The sequence below is a fragment of the Diospyros lotus genome, chromosome 1 (genome assembly GCF_014633365.1).
Source record: "Diospyros lotus cultivar Yz01 chromosome 1, ASM1463336v1, whole genome shotgun sequence".
Taxonomy (NCBI): Eukaryota; Viridiplantae; Streptophyta; class Magnoliopsida; order Ericales; family Ebenaceae; genus Diospyros; species Diospyros lotus.
In genome coordinates this window covers 51,626,550-51,642,936 of record NC_068338.1, presented here as the reverse complement: position 1 = coordinate 51,642,936, position 16,387 = coordinate 51,626,550, and the positions used below count along the sequence as shown (strand labels likewise).

The following is a 16,387-nucleotide window of genomic DNA, read 5'->3' as shown; positions in this document are numbered from 1 at the left end:
AAATAATAATAATAATAATTATATAATAATAATATTTTTAGATAAGGGTACCCTGGATTATAGCTATTTAATCTAAAAGACTCATCACAAAATCTGTTAGAATGAAAGAATAATAATATTAATAACGATTAGGTGGATGAATTTATTCATTGAGTGATCGAAATATTCAAAATGCCTTTTGTTTGATTTTAATAATTTTATTTTTGTGATTATTAAAATTAAGTAAGAGTAACTTTAATATTTTACTCACTAAACTAATGAATTTAGCGGCTCAAACGATGATTAATCTCTTTATGGTAAATTAAATAACAATATGGCCCACTATTAAATATTTGAAAATTTTATTCGAGAAATATCCTACACATAACAAAATTTAAATTTACTTGAAAGTGCAAAAATTTCAAATCTTTTACTCAATACTCAGTACGGTTGAAATATAATAATAAATTTATAATTATAAAAAAAATTAATATTTAAAAAACTCATAAATTGGAGGATGCAAACAGAGCATTCCCCTTAAAGACTTCCTAATGCATAAGTCAAATCTATTAAAAGTTAAAAGGAGAAAATAATATATTTTATGTAGTATTTTTCACTTATTTAGGAAGTGAATGATCATTCCTTATTTATAGAGATTAAAACTAGTAAATGTGAAATTATTTATATTTTTTATAGTTATTTGTTCTAACTTTTTAAGGTATCAATTTTAGAAATTAATTGATACCATATTTGAAAAAAAATAACATTTGAAGAGTGTTATATTAATGTTCATACGAGAGTTATAAAAAAGATTTTCTGATGTAAATTTTTTGTAATTTTTTATTTTATTTTTTTAAATTTATTTATTCTTAAATCTAATATTTTTAGCACAAAACACATCACCATCAAACCAAAGATTCGTTCTCATTAAAATGCATGATTTAGATCCCTTTGATTAACTAGGGTTTGATTTTAATCAATAAAAAAGGGTCCACTTAAAAGAGGAGCTAGGGGGTGTATAGGGGAACATTTTATGGGACACAAAGGGTCCACGTCCCTAGGTTAAAGTACCCTCCGTTTTCTTCAATCTTTTGGGAGGTTGGCAGCTGTTGGTACCAATTTTCCACTCCACACAACGTGACACCTCTCCAATCTGCCAACCATTCATGGGGAGGTAATTTCAGGGCCATTCACTCTCACAGTTGATGAAATACTTACATTCACACTCTATCTGTATCTGTATCCGTATCTATATCTATTTCTAACATATGTATAGGTCATAGGTGGATGTATGGGTGATGGCAGCAACCACTACCAGATTCAATTTTCAATCTCCGCAAGAAACAAGCAAATCAATATTCAATCTCTGGAAGAAAGAATCAATATTCAATCTCCGCAAGAAAGACTATATAAATAATATATATGATGAGTGGGGCTGCGTGGTTGTGCAATTCGTGCGGGAGCAGGAGCCTGGTGGTTCGCAACACGAGCCTCTCCACGTGCAGGCCGCTGCTAGGCCGGTGGATCCAGACTCCGGGGAGAACTTCCGGCATTGCGGCTAAGACAAGGCGGCCAACCGCTGTCGCCGGTGCCTCGTCGACGATGAAGCCTGCTCCGCGCGCGAGGCAGGAGGAGGAAGACAAGCGGCTCAAGGAACAGATTGCCGAGTTCTACGACGAATCGTCGGGGATATGGGAGGAGATTTGGGGAGACCACTTGCATCACGGCTTCTACGAACCTGCTACTGCTAAACCTAGCTCTTCCGTCTCGAAGCTTTCCGTCGACCATAGATCCGCTCAAATTCGGATGATCGAAGAGGCTCTCCGTTTCGCCGCTCTTTCCGGTTTGCTTTCTTTCCTTTCTCAATTAGACGTGAATTTAGATATTGCTACTAGTGATACCGCTCGTTCTTCAAGAATCAAGGAATCAACGGTTTAGATATGTTCTGCGTTATCCTGAGGCTCCCGTGGTTCTTGCTTGTGTTCGGATATTCGATAACTCTTTTAGTGCTAATAAAAAAAATCTGTATAGCTTTATTACATACCGGTTCTTTTCTTCTGAGATGCGCATTTGTAATGAAGAACATAAGTCTTTACTCTCGAGCTCGTCTCCTCGTTGAAGGGGCGTTGTGACGAAGGCCCTCTGTTCGCCTCTGAGTAGCGTCGGCGACTCCCTGACCCACTCTGTCAACTCCTATGGGAGTCGGCAGTGACTTCCGGCGAACAGACAGGTGAGCAGAAAATATACAAAAAATTATAAAAATTAAATAAAAAATTCAAAACAAAATGAAGTTACCGCACATGTTATACTAAACGAAAACTCTACATAAAAAATAAAAAATGAAAACTAAAAACTGTAAATTCCGTCAAAGAGCTTGACTGCTAGAATAAAATTTTATACACTACGTATATAAAGACTACTGATAGTAAGAAGATGATAAAGAGTGTGCATTTATTCTCCAGTATTGATAGTAAGAAGATGAATAGAGAATGCGTTTATTCTCCAGTATTCATTTTCAATATTCTGCCTAGTGCCTAGCAAAGTAGCAGACACATTTTTGGTGTACAACAATTAGAAATGTGCATTTGTTGTCCCAGGGCTGACAAAGCTGACAAAGGAGAGGATTTTAAAGTCATGCCAGAGATTGTCAACGTGAGATCGATTCTTAAGAGAAATAAAAATTTATTTGAGTGATTCTCAGTAAGTGTCAATAAACGTAATTTAAAAAAAATAAGATTTGATCAGTCAGACACATTCTAATTTATCTTTATCATGGTAATCCTGATATGGGTTCGACGGGCCGCGAGTCCGTAATATAGAAATGTGCATTTGTTTCCAATGGCGAATGTATTTAGAACACAGAATTGGAGTTCAATTTCCTTTCAATAATATTTTAGTCCATCCTCTTGTCTTGAGTTTGACAAGGCAGAAATGTTCTCCGCATCGAAAAGCTGACATACAGAGAGAGGGGGCCCACGCCCTTCTTCAGTGAGTTTTTCACACGCTTACTTACCCTTATATTTAGTAATCTATTATAAGTAAAAATTTATTAAAAGATAAAAAAATTAAAAATTCAAAAATATTATTTTAAACTAAAAATAGTATCGAAAGACTGAATGTCTCCTAAATATCCCAAAAGTCTCCGGGCGACATGGTGTACTGGAGACTGAAAGAAGCTGGGAGACTGGACTGGAGACTGCCCTGGACCATATGGAGCATGGCGCTGCTTTGACGGAATTTACAGTTATTGGTTGCCACGTGTTTTTGTCTCCCTAATAGTAGGTCTACTGACAGAATGTTTAGACCCTGTTTTCTGAGCACGCTGCAATTCAATCTACAGGCACTACACAGAGTGTGCTGTAAAATCAAATTTTATATTCAACAATGGTACATGTACATGAGTGCAATTTTGTTCACCCCCTTTAACGGGGGTGAACAAAATTGCACTCCATGTACATATTTACGCATATGATAAAATAATAAAAATACTGATTTCTCAAATAATTTTTTCATAATCCTCTAGTCTTGAGAAACCATTGTCATTGTCGCTCCACCAACTGGCTACAACTGCCCGTCACCTACTATTGTCCGTATCCACCACTCTCGTTGATAATTTCGAACACTTCTCAACTACGGATCGAACAATTTTTGCGACCATCGATGAAGTCCGATTTGGACTTGATCACAATTTCAGACACTTCTCGACTACGGATCAAACAATTTTTGCGACCATCGATGAAGTTCGATTTGGACTTGATCACAATTTCGAACACTTCTCGACTACAGATCGAACAATTTTTGCGACCATCGATGAAGTCCGATTTGGACTTGATCACAATTTCGAACACTTCTCGACTATAGATCGAACAATTTTTGCAACCATCGATGAAGTCCGATTTGGACTTGATCAGGAGAGAATATGTTTGCAAACTTGGTAGAAAAAAAGAACCTACGACAATAGCAGTACGGTGGTCGACGTGATCCTTTTGACGAGGATGAGGGGTGACAACAGTACGGCGGTCGACGCAATCCTCAAGGAAAGGTGACAAGAGGATGCAGCGACGATCGACAATGGCAGAGTCGATAATGGTGCAACAATCAGCGCAATCCTTTTGGTGAGACGACAAGAAGATGCAGCGACAATCGATGATGGAAGGGTCAACGACAGTGCGACGGTCGGTGCGATCCTCTCGGCGAGGTGACAAGAGGATGCATCGGCGCTGGCGATGGTAATGCGACGATCAACGTGATCCTCTTAACGAGGCGACAAGAAGATACAGTGGTAGTCGACGGTGGCGAGGGCAAAGACTGTCGACGGTTGCTTGAGGTGCCCATGAAAAGAAGAGAGAGATGAGAGATGAGGCAGCCATGAAAAAAAAAAAAGGGAAAATAATTACAGGAGAGGGCACTTTTGTCATTTTAATATTTTTTGGTCATTCATCATGTACAAATAGTATTTTTTTTTATATTTATATTTGAATATTCTTGTTAGAAAGTAGAGGAGAAAAGCCATACATATAGACAATAGTTGCAAGTGGGAAAAGTAACAGAGATGAAGAATGAAAGAAGTTAAAGGAGAAAGTATTCTCAATGAGATTTCCGTTTGCATCAAGAGTGAGTGAATTCCTATCCTGTAAAATAAATTTCATAGGAAAACAGTTAATTTAATCTTTTGGAGGAATTAATGTTGAATTTAAAATTTAGTTACTCAGAAATAGAAAGGTATTTGTATCACCGACAAGAATAAGTCTTTTCTCACTATTAGGTAATTTCTTAGACCTTGTTTTATAAGATAATGTTTATTAACTTACGATATGAGATAAAAAATATTAAATATGAAAAGTATTTTGAATGTTTATCATTTTTAACATATTGTTAAACTTATTTGATAACTCTTAGAAAAGAAGTTACGCAACTTCTTATTATGATTTTTTCAAATTAACTTATCTCTCCACCCTCTTCCCCTCAAAATAAATATATTTTGGTTATTACATATAAGAAAAAATAATATTTGTGTCATTTAGTGCATTCCAAAAAATTTAACAAATAGTTTGAAAAAAATTTTAAAATATTTTTCAATCTTATTTTGATCATTCTATATCTTGATTTGAAAAATATTCTATACTTATGTTAATACTCTCTTATTTTGATCATATGTTGCTAAGTCTGCAAACGCATAGATAGAAATTTGGTAAAGATCTGATGATGAAAAAGTATCTGTGATGTTGTTAATTCAATGTTTTATTGAAATTTCAATCTCTATTTGTGTTTGTGTGCACGATGAATATTTTCACTTTCTTTCTAACCCATTTTCTGAACATAGATTACCACTACATGTCTTATCGTTTATATTTTGATGCGTTTATCAATTGGTTTTCAGATGACCCAATGAACAGACCCAAAAGCATTGTTGATGTTGGGTGTGGAATTGGAGGCAGTTCTCGATATCTAGCTAGGAAATATGAAGCTCAATGCCAAGGCATCACCCTAAGCCCTGTCCAAGCCCAAAGGGCTCAAGCTCTTGCCGCTGCCCAAGGATTAGCTGACAAGGTTTGTCTGAGCCTTATGGGTTTCCATTTTGACAACTAGTTTTTAGAAACCGAGGAAACTCAAGATCATCATCATCAATTACACTTTATCCTAATTAAGTTAGGATTGGTGAAACAAAAGAGTTGTTATAGAAATTTTAAAATGAAATCTAAATTTAGTAACATCTGAAATGTCATTCTTAAGTAAAAAAAAAAAAAAAAAACTATAACAAATTATGACTTTGATCCCTTAGAAATTTCATCAAACTGTATGATTATTTAGGTCATTGTGGGTTCTAATATGCGGACCCCATGTTAAGAAATGATAATCTTTTCTTGCCCTTTAAATAAGAAATGCTAGCCGTGAATCATTTTGTATGACCAAGGTGGCAAATTAGCAGGTTTCTTTCCAAGTTGCAGATGCTTTAAATCAACCATTCCCTGATGGGCAATTTGATCTTGTGTGGTCAATGGAGAGTGGAGAACACATGCCTGACAAGACAAAGGTCCTTTATCTCATCCATGCACCACTCTCATCTTAAGTTCATTCAAGTCCAAGTTAATTAAGCATGGCTACTTGTCCATGATTTCTTCAGTACTTACCACATTCATGGCATTTGATTATGCTGGCTCACATTGTGCCCTCTGACTTAAAATTCTCAAACTGGTAGTTTGTCAATGAATTGGCTCGAGTTGCAGCACCTGGAGGTACTATTATTATAGTAACGTGGTGCCACAGGGACCTCTCCCCTTCTGAGGAATCTTTGACGCCAAAGGAGAAAAAGCTATTGAAAAAGATATGCGATGCTTACTATCTTCCGGAATGGTGCTCCACAGCCGATTACGTGAACTTACTTCAATCTCTGTCTCTCCAGGTAGTAACTTTTGAAGTTGACCAAACTCATTTAGATAAAGGCTAAACAATATTCTACGTGATGTATGCTTTCATTTCAATATGTTTCCATGTGCATGGTGCCATTTGGTATCAGAATGAGTTTATCGGCCTGGGCGAGCCTGTATATATGTGAACTCATGGTTTGAGTTTGATAATGGCAGGATATCAAGGCGGCTGATTGGTCCGAAAACGTAGCACCGTTTTGGCCAGCAGTGATAAGTTCAGCATTGACATGGAAGGGATTCGTATCATTACTGCAGAGTGGTAAGGCAGGCTTGATTCGACTCACGAGCATTAATTATTATCTTCTAGTTTACGTGTTGGATTTCCACTTGAAAGATTTGCCAATTGATGATCAGGATGGAAGACCATAAGAGGGGCATTGGTGATGCCACTGATGATCCAAGGATACAAGAAGGGACTAATCAAGTTTGCTATCATTACATGTCGAAAGCCCTTATAGTTCACAAAGCACAATGGTGAATGGAGGTAGGTTTTGATCCCTTGGCAGTTGGTTGGCACATTCAATCTTGGGTATATCTGTCACTTCCCTTTATCTTTCTGTCTGTCTTTTTCTTTTTGGGTTTTGTTCTAGTTTTATGGCCCACGGTCGTTCCAATGTCTATAACTAATAATGGAGGCACGTGATTGGAACCTCAAAACTGGGCTCTGTGTTTGTAATTTATATGGAAAAACTAGACTAGTAGTTGCTGGAATATGTACGTACAAAAGGGAAGCAACCAATAAAACTCCCACTGTAGTTGTTGCCCGTTTCTTCTCCCATTTAGGAATTTGTAAGAGTTACTTATCAAATTTATTATAAATTTATTTATGAATATGAAGGGAGATGTCATAATAACTTGATGAGAAGAAACAAGACTTAAGAGGAAAGTTTAGCAAGATGTGAATTGTCGGGATTCAATGCCGTGTATGAATATGATGATGCAATTTGGATTTGGAGCAAAATAGCAAATCGTCTTCTTCTGTCTTGGAAGTGTCAAATTCAAAATTCATTATTCAATGATGAAATTTATTAAATTAAATTTAAAATTTTTCTTTTTCTTCATTTGGATATGGACCCAAATTTAAATGGTTTCAATAAAAGCATATATGAACAATAAATTTAAAATAATAAGATTTAATTAAATGACTAAATTCAAGCGCAATTTTAGTCTAATAAAATAATTAGTTTTATTTATTATTAGTAATTTTAAATAAATATCTCTTTTACTTGACAGCTGACTCTTGTCACTTGATTGACTGATTCTCTTTGTTTTGTAAACTTTATTTATTTATTTTATTTTAATCTCAAAAAATCTTCTCAGTATGCTGTCAATCTCCATCAAATTCAAATTCAAATAGCCCATTTCTTCACGCTTTGTTTTGTTTGATAGTGAACTAAACAATAAATAATAATAGTAATTATATAATATTATTTATTGTCTTTAAAATAATAATTAATCTTTAATAAATATATATTATTTTTAGATAAGGGTACCCTGGATTATGGCTATTTAATCTAGACGACCCACCACAAAATCTGTTATAATGAAGGAAATAATAATATTAATAACAATTAGGTGGATGAATTTATTCATTGAGTGATCGAAATATCCAAAATGCCTTTTGTTTGATTTTACTAATTTTATTTTTGTGATTATTAAAATTAAGTAAGAGTAACTTTAATATTTTACTCACTAAACGAATGAATTTAGCAGCTCAAATGATGATTAATCTTGTTATATTAAATTAAATGACAATATGGTTCAAAATTAAATATTTAAAAATCATCCATTAACCTCGTTATCCTAAATTAAATGACAATATGGCCCGATATTAAATATTATAAAACTTTACTTGTGGAATATCCCACACATAACAAAATTTAAATTTACTTGAAAGTGCAAAAATTTCAAACCTTTTTACTTTATTATATGTTATTGTTGAAATATAATAATAAATTTATATTTACACAAAAAATTTTAATATTCAGCAGACTTCCTCAAAAACAGAGTATCTCCCTCACAAGGTATGGCTAACTCAAATCTATTAAAAGTAAAAGAGAAAAAAGTAATATATTTTATATAATATTATTCACATACTTAAAAAGTGGATGATCACGCCTTAGTCCTTATTTATAGAAACTAAAACTAATAGATAGAAAAGTATGTACATTTTTTGTGATAGTTTGTTTTACCTTTTTAAGGTATTAATTTCAAAAGTTAGTTGACATTATTCTACAAAAATAATATAAGCCCTCTAATTTAAATGTCTTATATTCTTAAATCTATTATTTATATTTTTTTAGATTTATTTATTCTTAAATCTAATGTTTTGTAATCTTCTCATTAAAATGCATGATTTAGATCACTTTAATTAACTAGGGTTTGATTTTAATCAATAAAAAAAAAAGTCCACTTAAAAGAGGAGCTAGTGGGTGTATTGGGGAACATTTTATGGGACACTAAGGGCCCACGTCCCTAGATTAAAGTACCCTTTGTTTTCTTTTTTTTTTATCAAAAATAAATATGTATAAATCAAAAAATATATAAGATATTATTGGTCATACCTTTCGTTTTCTTTAATTTATTGGGAGATTGCAGTGTTTGGCTTATGACATGGACCACTAAAATCTATGCGCAGAGCCCCCAACAAAAATGAGGGCCCCTAAAAAGTTTCTGCCCAGCTTCAGCCTTCACTTTTGCCTTAGCTTTGGTGTTGACACTTGCTTTCCGCATCTGTTTTCCATTCCCTTTTGACAAATGAGCCTAAACAAAGTGCTTTTAATTAAATTAATAAATTTGTCACTTATAATCTAACCAATAATTGCATGAAATGGGTTTAACCCGTACGTTTTTTCTTTTGTTTTTATTTCTTTTCATGTTCGTAAAATAATATTATTTTTAATATTAAATGTATATCTAAAAGTTAATAATGTTATAGCGAAATTTATATATATATATATATTATTTGTTGTTAATACAGTTAGTAAATATTTACATATGAAATTAAAAGTTTTGAATTTATGTTAGGTATGATTATTTGGTATGATATATTATTTGTTATTAATACAATGAGTAAATATTTATAATATAAAGATATGGACATTACTATTGCAATAGATTACTTGAAATGTCTTTTTTTTTTTAAATTATAGAAAAAATAATTTTAAATCTTCTATAATTTAAAAAGATTGTAGAACAAATAAATATAGAATCAAAGTTTTGTGAAAAACATATAATAAGGAGAAATAAATAATTTGATGAAAATGTAAATGAGAAGATTAAATTATCTATTGAAGAATCTTTTTGAATTAATTATTTTACATATTTAGTTAATCACTATTTATTCTCTTAAAAATAGATTCGAACAATTATAATTTACGAAGATAATTTTTGTTTCATTTATAATATAGAAAAGTTAAAATTACTTGATGATGATAATTTGAAAAAAAAAATGTTTAAATCTTAATTTTTTTTAAAATATGATAGTTCTCTAAAATTGATAATTTAGATTTATTTTTAAAATTAAAAATTTTAAAAGAAATTATAATCATAGAAATAAAAACATCACTTATGATACTAAATTTTATTAAAAAAATAAATTCTTTTTCAAATGCATAGATAACTTATAGAATATTATTAACTATTTTTATTAATTAAATTTTTTAAAATTAAAATTTATAAAATCTTATTTACTTTCAATTATATAAAAAAAAGAAGAAAGATTAAGTAATTTGACTATATTGTTAATTGAAAATTATTTATTTTTTAAATTAAAATATAAAAATTTAATTAATAATTTTATATCTTAAAAAAAATAAATTTTTAGCATTTTTAATTATTTTTTAAAAGGTGCCTAAATTTGTAATCGCCCGGCCAGCCCTGGAGCCGGCCTTGGCAGGTTGGTAACTGCTGGCTATGTTGCATGGAAACGGAAAATGTTTTTGATAGAAAACGAAAACAGGAAAACGCTTTTGATAGGAAGTGGAAACGTGAAAATGAACATTTTTTAAAAAAAGTTAGGCATGAATAGGATCCAAAACAGGAATAGAAAATATTTCGAAAATATTTTTGAAACAAAGAAACGATTCTTATGAAAGTATTTTCGTGCAACATAGATTGATGGTGCCAATTATCCAATCCACACAAGATGAAAACTCTCCAATCTACTGCCAACCATTCATTGGGGAAGTAATTTCAAGGCCATTCATTCACACTGTAAATTCAGTATCCACCACACGCGCCGCATACGATACGACACGATCATAAAAATATCTGTATCTGTATCTATATCTATTTCTATATATGTACAGGGCATGTATGGGTGATGTCAGCAACCACTACCAGATTCAATATTCAATCTCCGCAAGAAACAAGCAAATCAATATTCAATCTCTGGACGAAAGAAGCAATCAATATTCAATTTCCGCACGAAAGAAGCAATCAATACTCAATCTCCACAAGAAAGACTATATAATATATATATATATATATGAGTGGGGCTGCGTGGTTGTGCAATTCGTGCGGGAGCAGGAGCCTGGTGGTTCGCAACACGAGCCTCTCCACCTGCCGGCCGCTGCTAGGCCGGTGGATCCAGACTCCGGGGAGAACTTCCGGCATTGCGGCTAAGACAAGGCGGCCAACCGCTGTGGCCGGTGCCTCATCGACGATGAAGCCTGCTCCGCGCGCGAGGCAGGAGGAGGAAGACAAGCGGCTCAAGGAACAGATTGCCGAGTTCTACGACGAATCGTCGGGGATATGGGAAGAGATTTGGGGAGACCACTTGCATCACGGCTTCTACGAACCTGCTACTGCTAATGCTGCTAAACCTAGGCTCCTCCGTCTCGAAGCTTTCCGTCGACCATAGATCCGCTCAAATTCGGATGATCGAAGAGGCTCTCCGTTTCGCCGCTCTTTCCGGTTTGCTTTCTTTCCTTTCTCAATTGAGTTGTACTATTTGCACAGAAGCAATCTTACAGAATGCTTTATAGGGACGAGATATCGCTCATAAAGTAATTTATCACGATATATTAAAAGGTGAATATGATGGGAGAGAGGCGGGACAAAACTATCGGCCAAACCCCTCTCTCTCAACTGGCAAAGACGCCATTCTCCACCGGCGAGCACCCAAGCCAACCGACCACGGGCAAAGCCACCATTCTCCACCGGCGACACTAGCTATATTACACGCCAGTTCTTTTCTTCTGAGACGCGCGTTTGTAATGTAGAACATAAGTCTATACTCTCGAGCTTGTCTCCTCGTTGAAGGGGCGTTGTGACAAAGGCCCTCTGTTCGCCTCAGAGTAGCGCCGGCGACTCCCTGACTCACTCTGTCAACTCCTATGGGAGTCGGCAGTGACTTCCGGCGATCTTTAGTCGCCGACGACGGATAGGTGAGCAGAAAATATGCAAAAATTTATAAAATTTAAATACAAAATCCAAAACAAAATGAAGTTACCGCACATGTTATACTAAACGAAAACTCTACATAAAAAATGAAAACTAAAAACTGTAAATTCTGTCAAAGGGCTTCTTGACTGCAGGAATAAAATTTTATGCACTGCGTATATAAAGACTACTGATAGTAAGAAGATGATAAAGAGAGTTCATTTATTCTCCAGTATTGATAGTAAGAAGATGAATAGAGAATGCATTTATTCTCCAGTATTCATATTCAATATTCTGCCTAGTGCCTAGCAAAGTAGCAGACACATTTTTGGTGTACAATTAGAAATGTGCATTTGTTTCTAATGGCGAACGTATTTAGAACACAGAATTGGAGTTCAATTTCCTTCCAATAATATTTTAGTCCATCCTCTTGAGTTTGATAAGACAGAAATGTTCTCCTGCCCTCGGAACGCCGGCATATAGAGGGGGGCGTGGCCCTCCCTCCGAGTGAGTTTTTCACGTGCTTGCTTACCCTTATATTTAGTGATCTATTACAAGTAAAAATTTATTGAAAGATAAAAAAAAAAAAATTGAAAATCCAAAAATATTATTTTGAACTAAAAATAGTATCCGAAAGACTGAATGTCTCCTAAATATCCGAAATGTCTCGGGGAGACATGGTGTACTGGAGACTTGAGACTGAAAGAAACTGGGAGACTGGACTGGGGTGACCCTTACAGTCTCCCAGTATGTGGACCATATAGGATGGCGTTGTTTTTTCAGTACGTTCCTGGACTTTTTCTGTTTTGTTCAGGTGGGACTCCCAATTGGTAGTAGTTCTTGGTTGTCACGTGTTTTTAGTCTCCCTATTAGTAGGTCTACTGACAGAATTTTTAAACCCCCACGGTTCAAGTCAATCTACATGCACTACACAAACTGTGCTGTTAAAACAAATTTTATATTTGTGTTTGAAGATTCTTGTTAGAAACTAGAGGAGAAAAGCCATAGTTATAGACTATAGTTGCAAGTGGGAAAAGTAACAGAGATAAAGAATGAAAGAGGTTAAGGAGAAAGTATTCTCAATGATTTCCGTTTGCATCAAGAGTGAGTGAATTCCTATCCTGCAAAATAAATTTCATAGGAAAACAGTTAATTTAATCTTTTGGAGGGATTCATGTTGAATTTAAAATTTAGTTAATCAGAAATAAAAAAATATTTGTATCATTGACAAGACAAGTCTATTCTCATCGTTAGGTAACTTCTTGAATCTTGTTTTCTAAGGTAATGTTTACTAACTAAGATGAGACAAAAAAATATCAAATATGAAAAATATTTCGAATGTTTATTCTTTTCAACGCATTTGTTATAAACTTATTTGATAACCCTTAGAAAAAAAGTCACAACCTCTTATTTTGATTTTTTCAAATTTACTTATCTCTCCCCCATCTCCCCTCAAAATAAGTATATCATAGTCTTTACAGATAAAAAAAATGACACTTGTGTTCTTTAGTGCATTTCAAAAAATTTAACGAACAATTTGATAAAAATCTTAAAATGTTTTCCAACTTTATTTTGACCATTCTATATCTTAGTCCGAAAAATATTTCGTCATTATCTTGATACTCCCTTCTTATCTTGCTCATATGCTACCTAAGTCTGCAAATGCATGGATGGAAATCTCGTAAAGATCAGAGGATGAAAACGTATTTGTGATCTCGTTAGTTCAATGTTTTGTTGAGAATTCAATCTCTGTTTGTGTGCGCGATGAATATTTCGCCTTCTTTCTATCCCATTTTCTAAACATAGATTACCTCTACATGTCTTATCGTTTATATTTTGATGCGTTTATCAATTGGTTTTCAGATGACCCAATGAACGCACCCAAAAGCATTGTTGATGTTGGGTGTGGAATTGGAGGCAGTTCTCGATATCTAGCTAGGAAATATGAAGCTCAATGCCAAGGCATCACCCTAAGCCCTGTCCAAGCCCAAAGGGCTCAAGCTCTTGCTGCTGCCCAAGGATTAGCTGACAAGGTTGGTCTGAGCCTTATGGGTTTCCATTTTGACAACTAGTTTTTAGAAACCGAGGAAACTCAAGATCATCATCATCAACTAATGAAGTTAGGGTTGGTGAAACATAAGAGATGTTATAGAAATTTTAAGATGAAATCTAGATTTTAATAATATCTGAAATGTCAATTCTTAAGTAAAAAAAACTTGTACTATAGCAAATTATGACTTTGATCGCTTAGAAATTTCATCAAAATGTATGATTATTTAGGTCATTGTGGGTTCTAATATGCGGACCCCATGTTAAGAAATGATAATCTTTTCTTGCCCTTTAAATAAGAAATGCTAGCCGTGAATCATTTTGTATGACCAAGGTGGCAAATTAGCAGGTTTCTTTCCAAGTTGCAGATGCTTTAAATCAACCATTTCCTGATCGGGCAATTTGATCTAGTGTGGTCAATGGAGAGTGGAGAACACATGCCTGACAAGACAAAGGTCCTTTATCTCATCCATGCACCACTCTCATCTTAAGTTCATTCAAGTCCAAGTTAATTAAGCATGACTACTTGTCCATGATTTCTTCAGTACTTACCACATTCATGGCATTTGATTATGCTGGCTCACATTGTCCTCTCTGACTTAAAATTCTCAAACTGGTAGTTTGTCAATGAATTGGCTCGAGTAGCAGCACCTGGAGGTACTATTATTATAGTAACATGGTGCCACAGGGACCTCTCCCCTTCTGAGGAATCTTTGACGCCAAAGGAGAAAAAGCTATTGAAAAAGATATGCGATGCTTACTATCTTCCAGAATGGTGCTCCACAGCCGATTACGTGAACTTACTTCAATCCCTGTCTCTCCAGGTAGTAACTTTTGAAGTTGACCAAACTCATTTAGATAAAGGCTAAACAATATTCTACGTGATGTATGCTTTCATTTCAATATGTTTCCATGTGCATGGTGCCATTTGGTATCAGAATGAGTTTATCGGCCAGGGCGAGCCTGTATATATGTGAACTCATGGTTTGAGTTTGATAATGGCAGGATATCAAGGCGGCTGATTGGTCCGAAAACGTAGCACCGTTTTGGCCAGCAGTGATAAGTTCAGCATTGACATGGAAGGGATTCGTATCATTACTGCAGAGTGGTAAGGCAGGCTTGATGCGACTCACGAGCATTAATTATTATCTTCTAGTTTACGTGTTGGATTTCCACTTGAAAGATTTGCCAATTGATCGATGATCAGGATGGAAGACCATAAGAGGGGCATTGGTGATGCCACTGATGATCCAAGGATACAAGAAGGGACTAATCAAGTTTGCTATCATTACATGTCGAAAGCCCTTATAGTTCACAAAGCACAATGATGAATGGAGGTAGGTTTTGATCCCTTGGCAGTTGGTTGGCACATTCAATCTTGGGTATATCTGTCACTTCCCTTTATCTTTCTGTCTTTTTCTTTTTGGGTTTTGTTTTAGTTTAATGCCCCACGTACGTTGTAATGTCTATAACTAATAATGGAGGCACGTGATTGGAACCTCAAAACTGGGCTCTGTGTTTGTAATTTATATGGAAAAACTAGACTAGTAGTTGCTGGAATATGTACGTATAAAAGGGAAGCAACCAATAAAACTCACACTGTAGTTGTTGCCTGTTTCTTCTTCCATTTAGTCATTTCCTTTCCTGCAAAGCCCCCATGTAAATATTGTTAAATCCAATGTTGTTACCCAATGGTAGGGTTACAATTTACAGTCCCTTTTTTTTGGTAAAATCATTATAAATTTATGTGTTCCAAGTCAATTTGTAAGAGTTATTTGCCAAATTTATTTGTTAATATATTATTTTTCAATAAATATATACATGATCCACTAGCGTGTGCAATCAATCTAGATCAAAAAGCTTTGAATTTTTATATAAAAAATTGAACCGATTACCTAACGAACATGACCGATACCGTCTGATTCAATGTGGCAAATTAATTTTATTCGTGTTTAATATTAATTTAAAATATATATACATATTAATATATACATAGATTTACACAAAATTAATAATAATTTAATATTTGATTTTTGATTCAATAAAATAATTTAACTTTAAATATATATACTTGATTTTTACTCTAATCAATATGGACCAAAAATAAAAAATTACTACTCTTCGTACCAAAAAAAAACATACCAAACTGAATCAATATTTTTAGTCTGAATGAAAAGTGTAACACCCTATATTTGGGATTATTATCCCTACGCGATTTCCTATTTTTTGTGTTTTAAACTTTGACAAAAAAGATAAATCACAGATAGAGATTTTATCTCACTGCGCAAAATAAATAGTTGAACTTATGATCGATACGAATTTCAACTTATCATGATCCAATCACTTGAGTTTATGCTTGCAGCTTTTGCATGGAGTAGGCATATTCATTTTTTGGCCTAATTCTTATTCTGATGATCGATTCAATCTCTGATAAAAAAGATATACCTTAGTTATATTTCATCTCTTCAACAAGTTTACTAATAAGCATAATAACCCTATTATTCCACTAGAGAGAAGAACTTATATTAGCTTTTCGGGAAATTTTC

At 34.1% G+C, this 16,387-nt stretch overlaps 2 protein-coding genes across 3 annotated transcripts; both read left to right on the top strand.

Annotated features, from left to right (window-relative positions):
• Nucleotides 1-1,009: 1,009 nt before the first annotated feature.
• Nucleotides 1,010-7,244, top strand: LOC127804134 (probable tocopherol O-methyltransferase, chloroplastic). 2 transcript variants are annotated; one of them, XM_052340895.1, is made up of 7 exons: nucleotides 1,010-1,153; nucleotides 1,256-1,822; nucleotides 5,360-5,529; nucleotides 5,909-6,013; nucleotides 6,179-6,382; nucleotides 6,564-6,666; nucleotides 6,762-7,244. In XM_052340895.1, exons 2-7 carry the CDS (start codon nucleotides 1,402-1,404, stop codon nucleotides 6,863-6,865), a joined length of 1,107 nt encoding a protein of 368 aa, XP_052196855.1. In that variant the 5' UTR covers nucleotides 1,010-1,153; nucleotides 1,256-1,401; the 3' UTR covers nucleotides 6,866-7,244. The 2 variants fall into 2 exon arrangements, with proteins under 2 accessions (XP_052196855.1, XP_052196866.1); XM_052340906.1 differs by having other exon boundaries at nucleotides 6,742-7,244.
• A 3,570-nt stretch (nucleotides 7,245-10,814) lies between these two features.
• On the top strand, nucleotides 10,815-15,447 carry LOC127804138 (probable tocopherol O-methyltransferase, chloroplastic). The gene is given in 8 exon segments (XM_052340921.1): nucleotides 10,815-11,223; nucleotides 11,255-11,324; nucleotides 13,656-13,825; nucleotides 14,191-14,235; nucleotides 14,237-14,296; nucleotides 14,462-14,665; nucleotides 14,847-14,949; nucleotides 15,049-15,447. Coding segments are annotated over 8 exon segments (1,083 nt in total). The 5' UTR covers nucleotides 10,815-10,896; the 3' UTR covers nucleotides 15,153-15,447.
• Nucleotides 15,448-16,387: the final 940 nt, after the last annotated feature.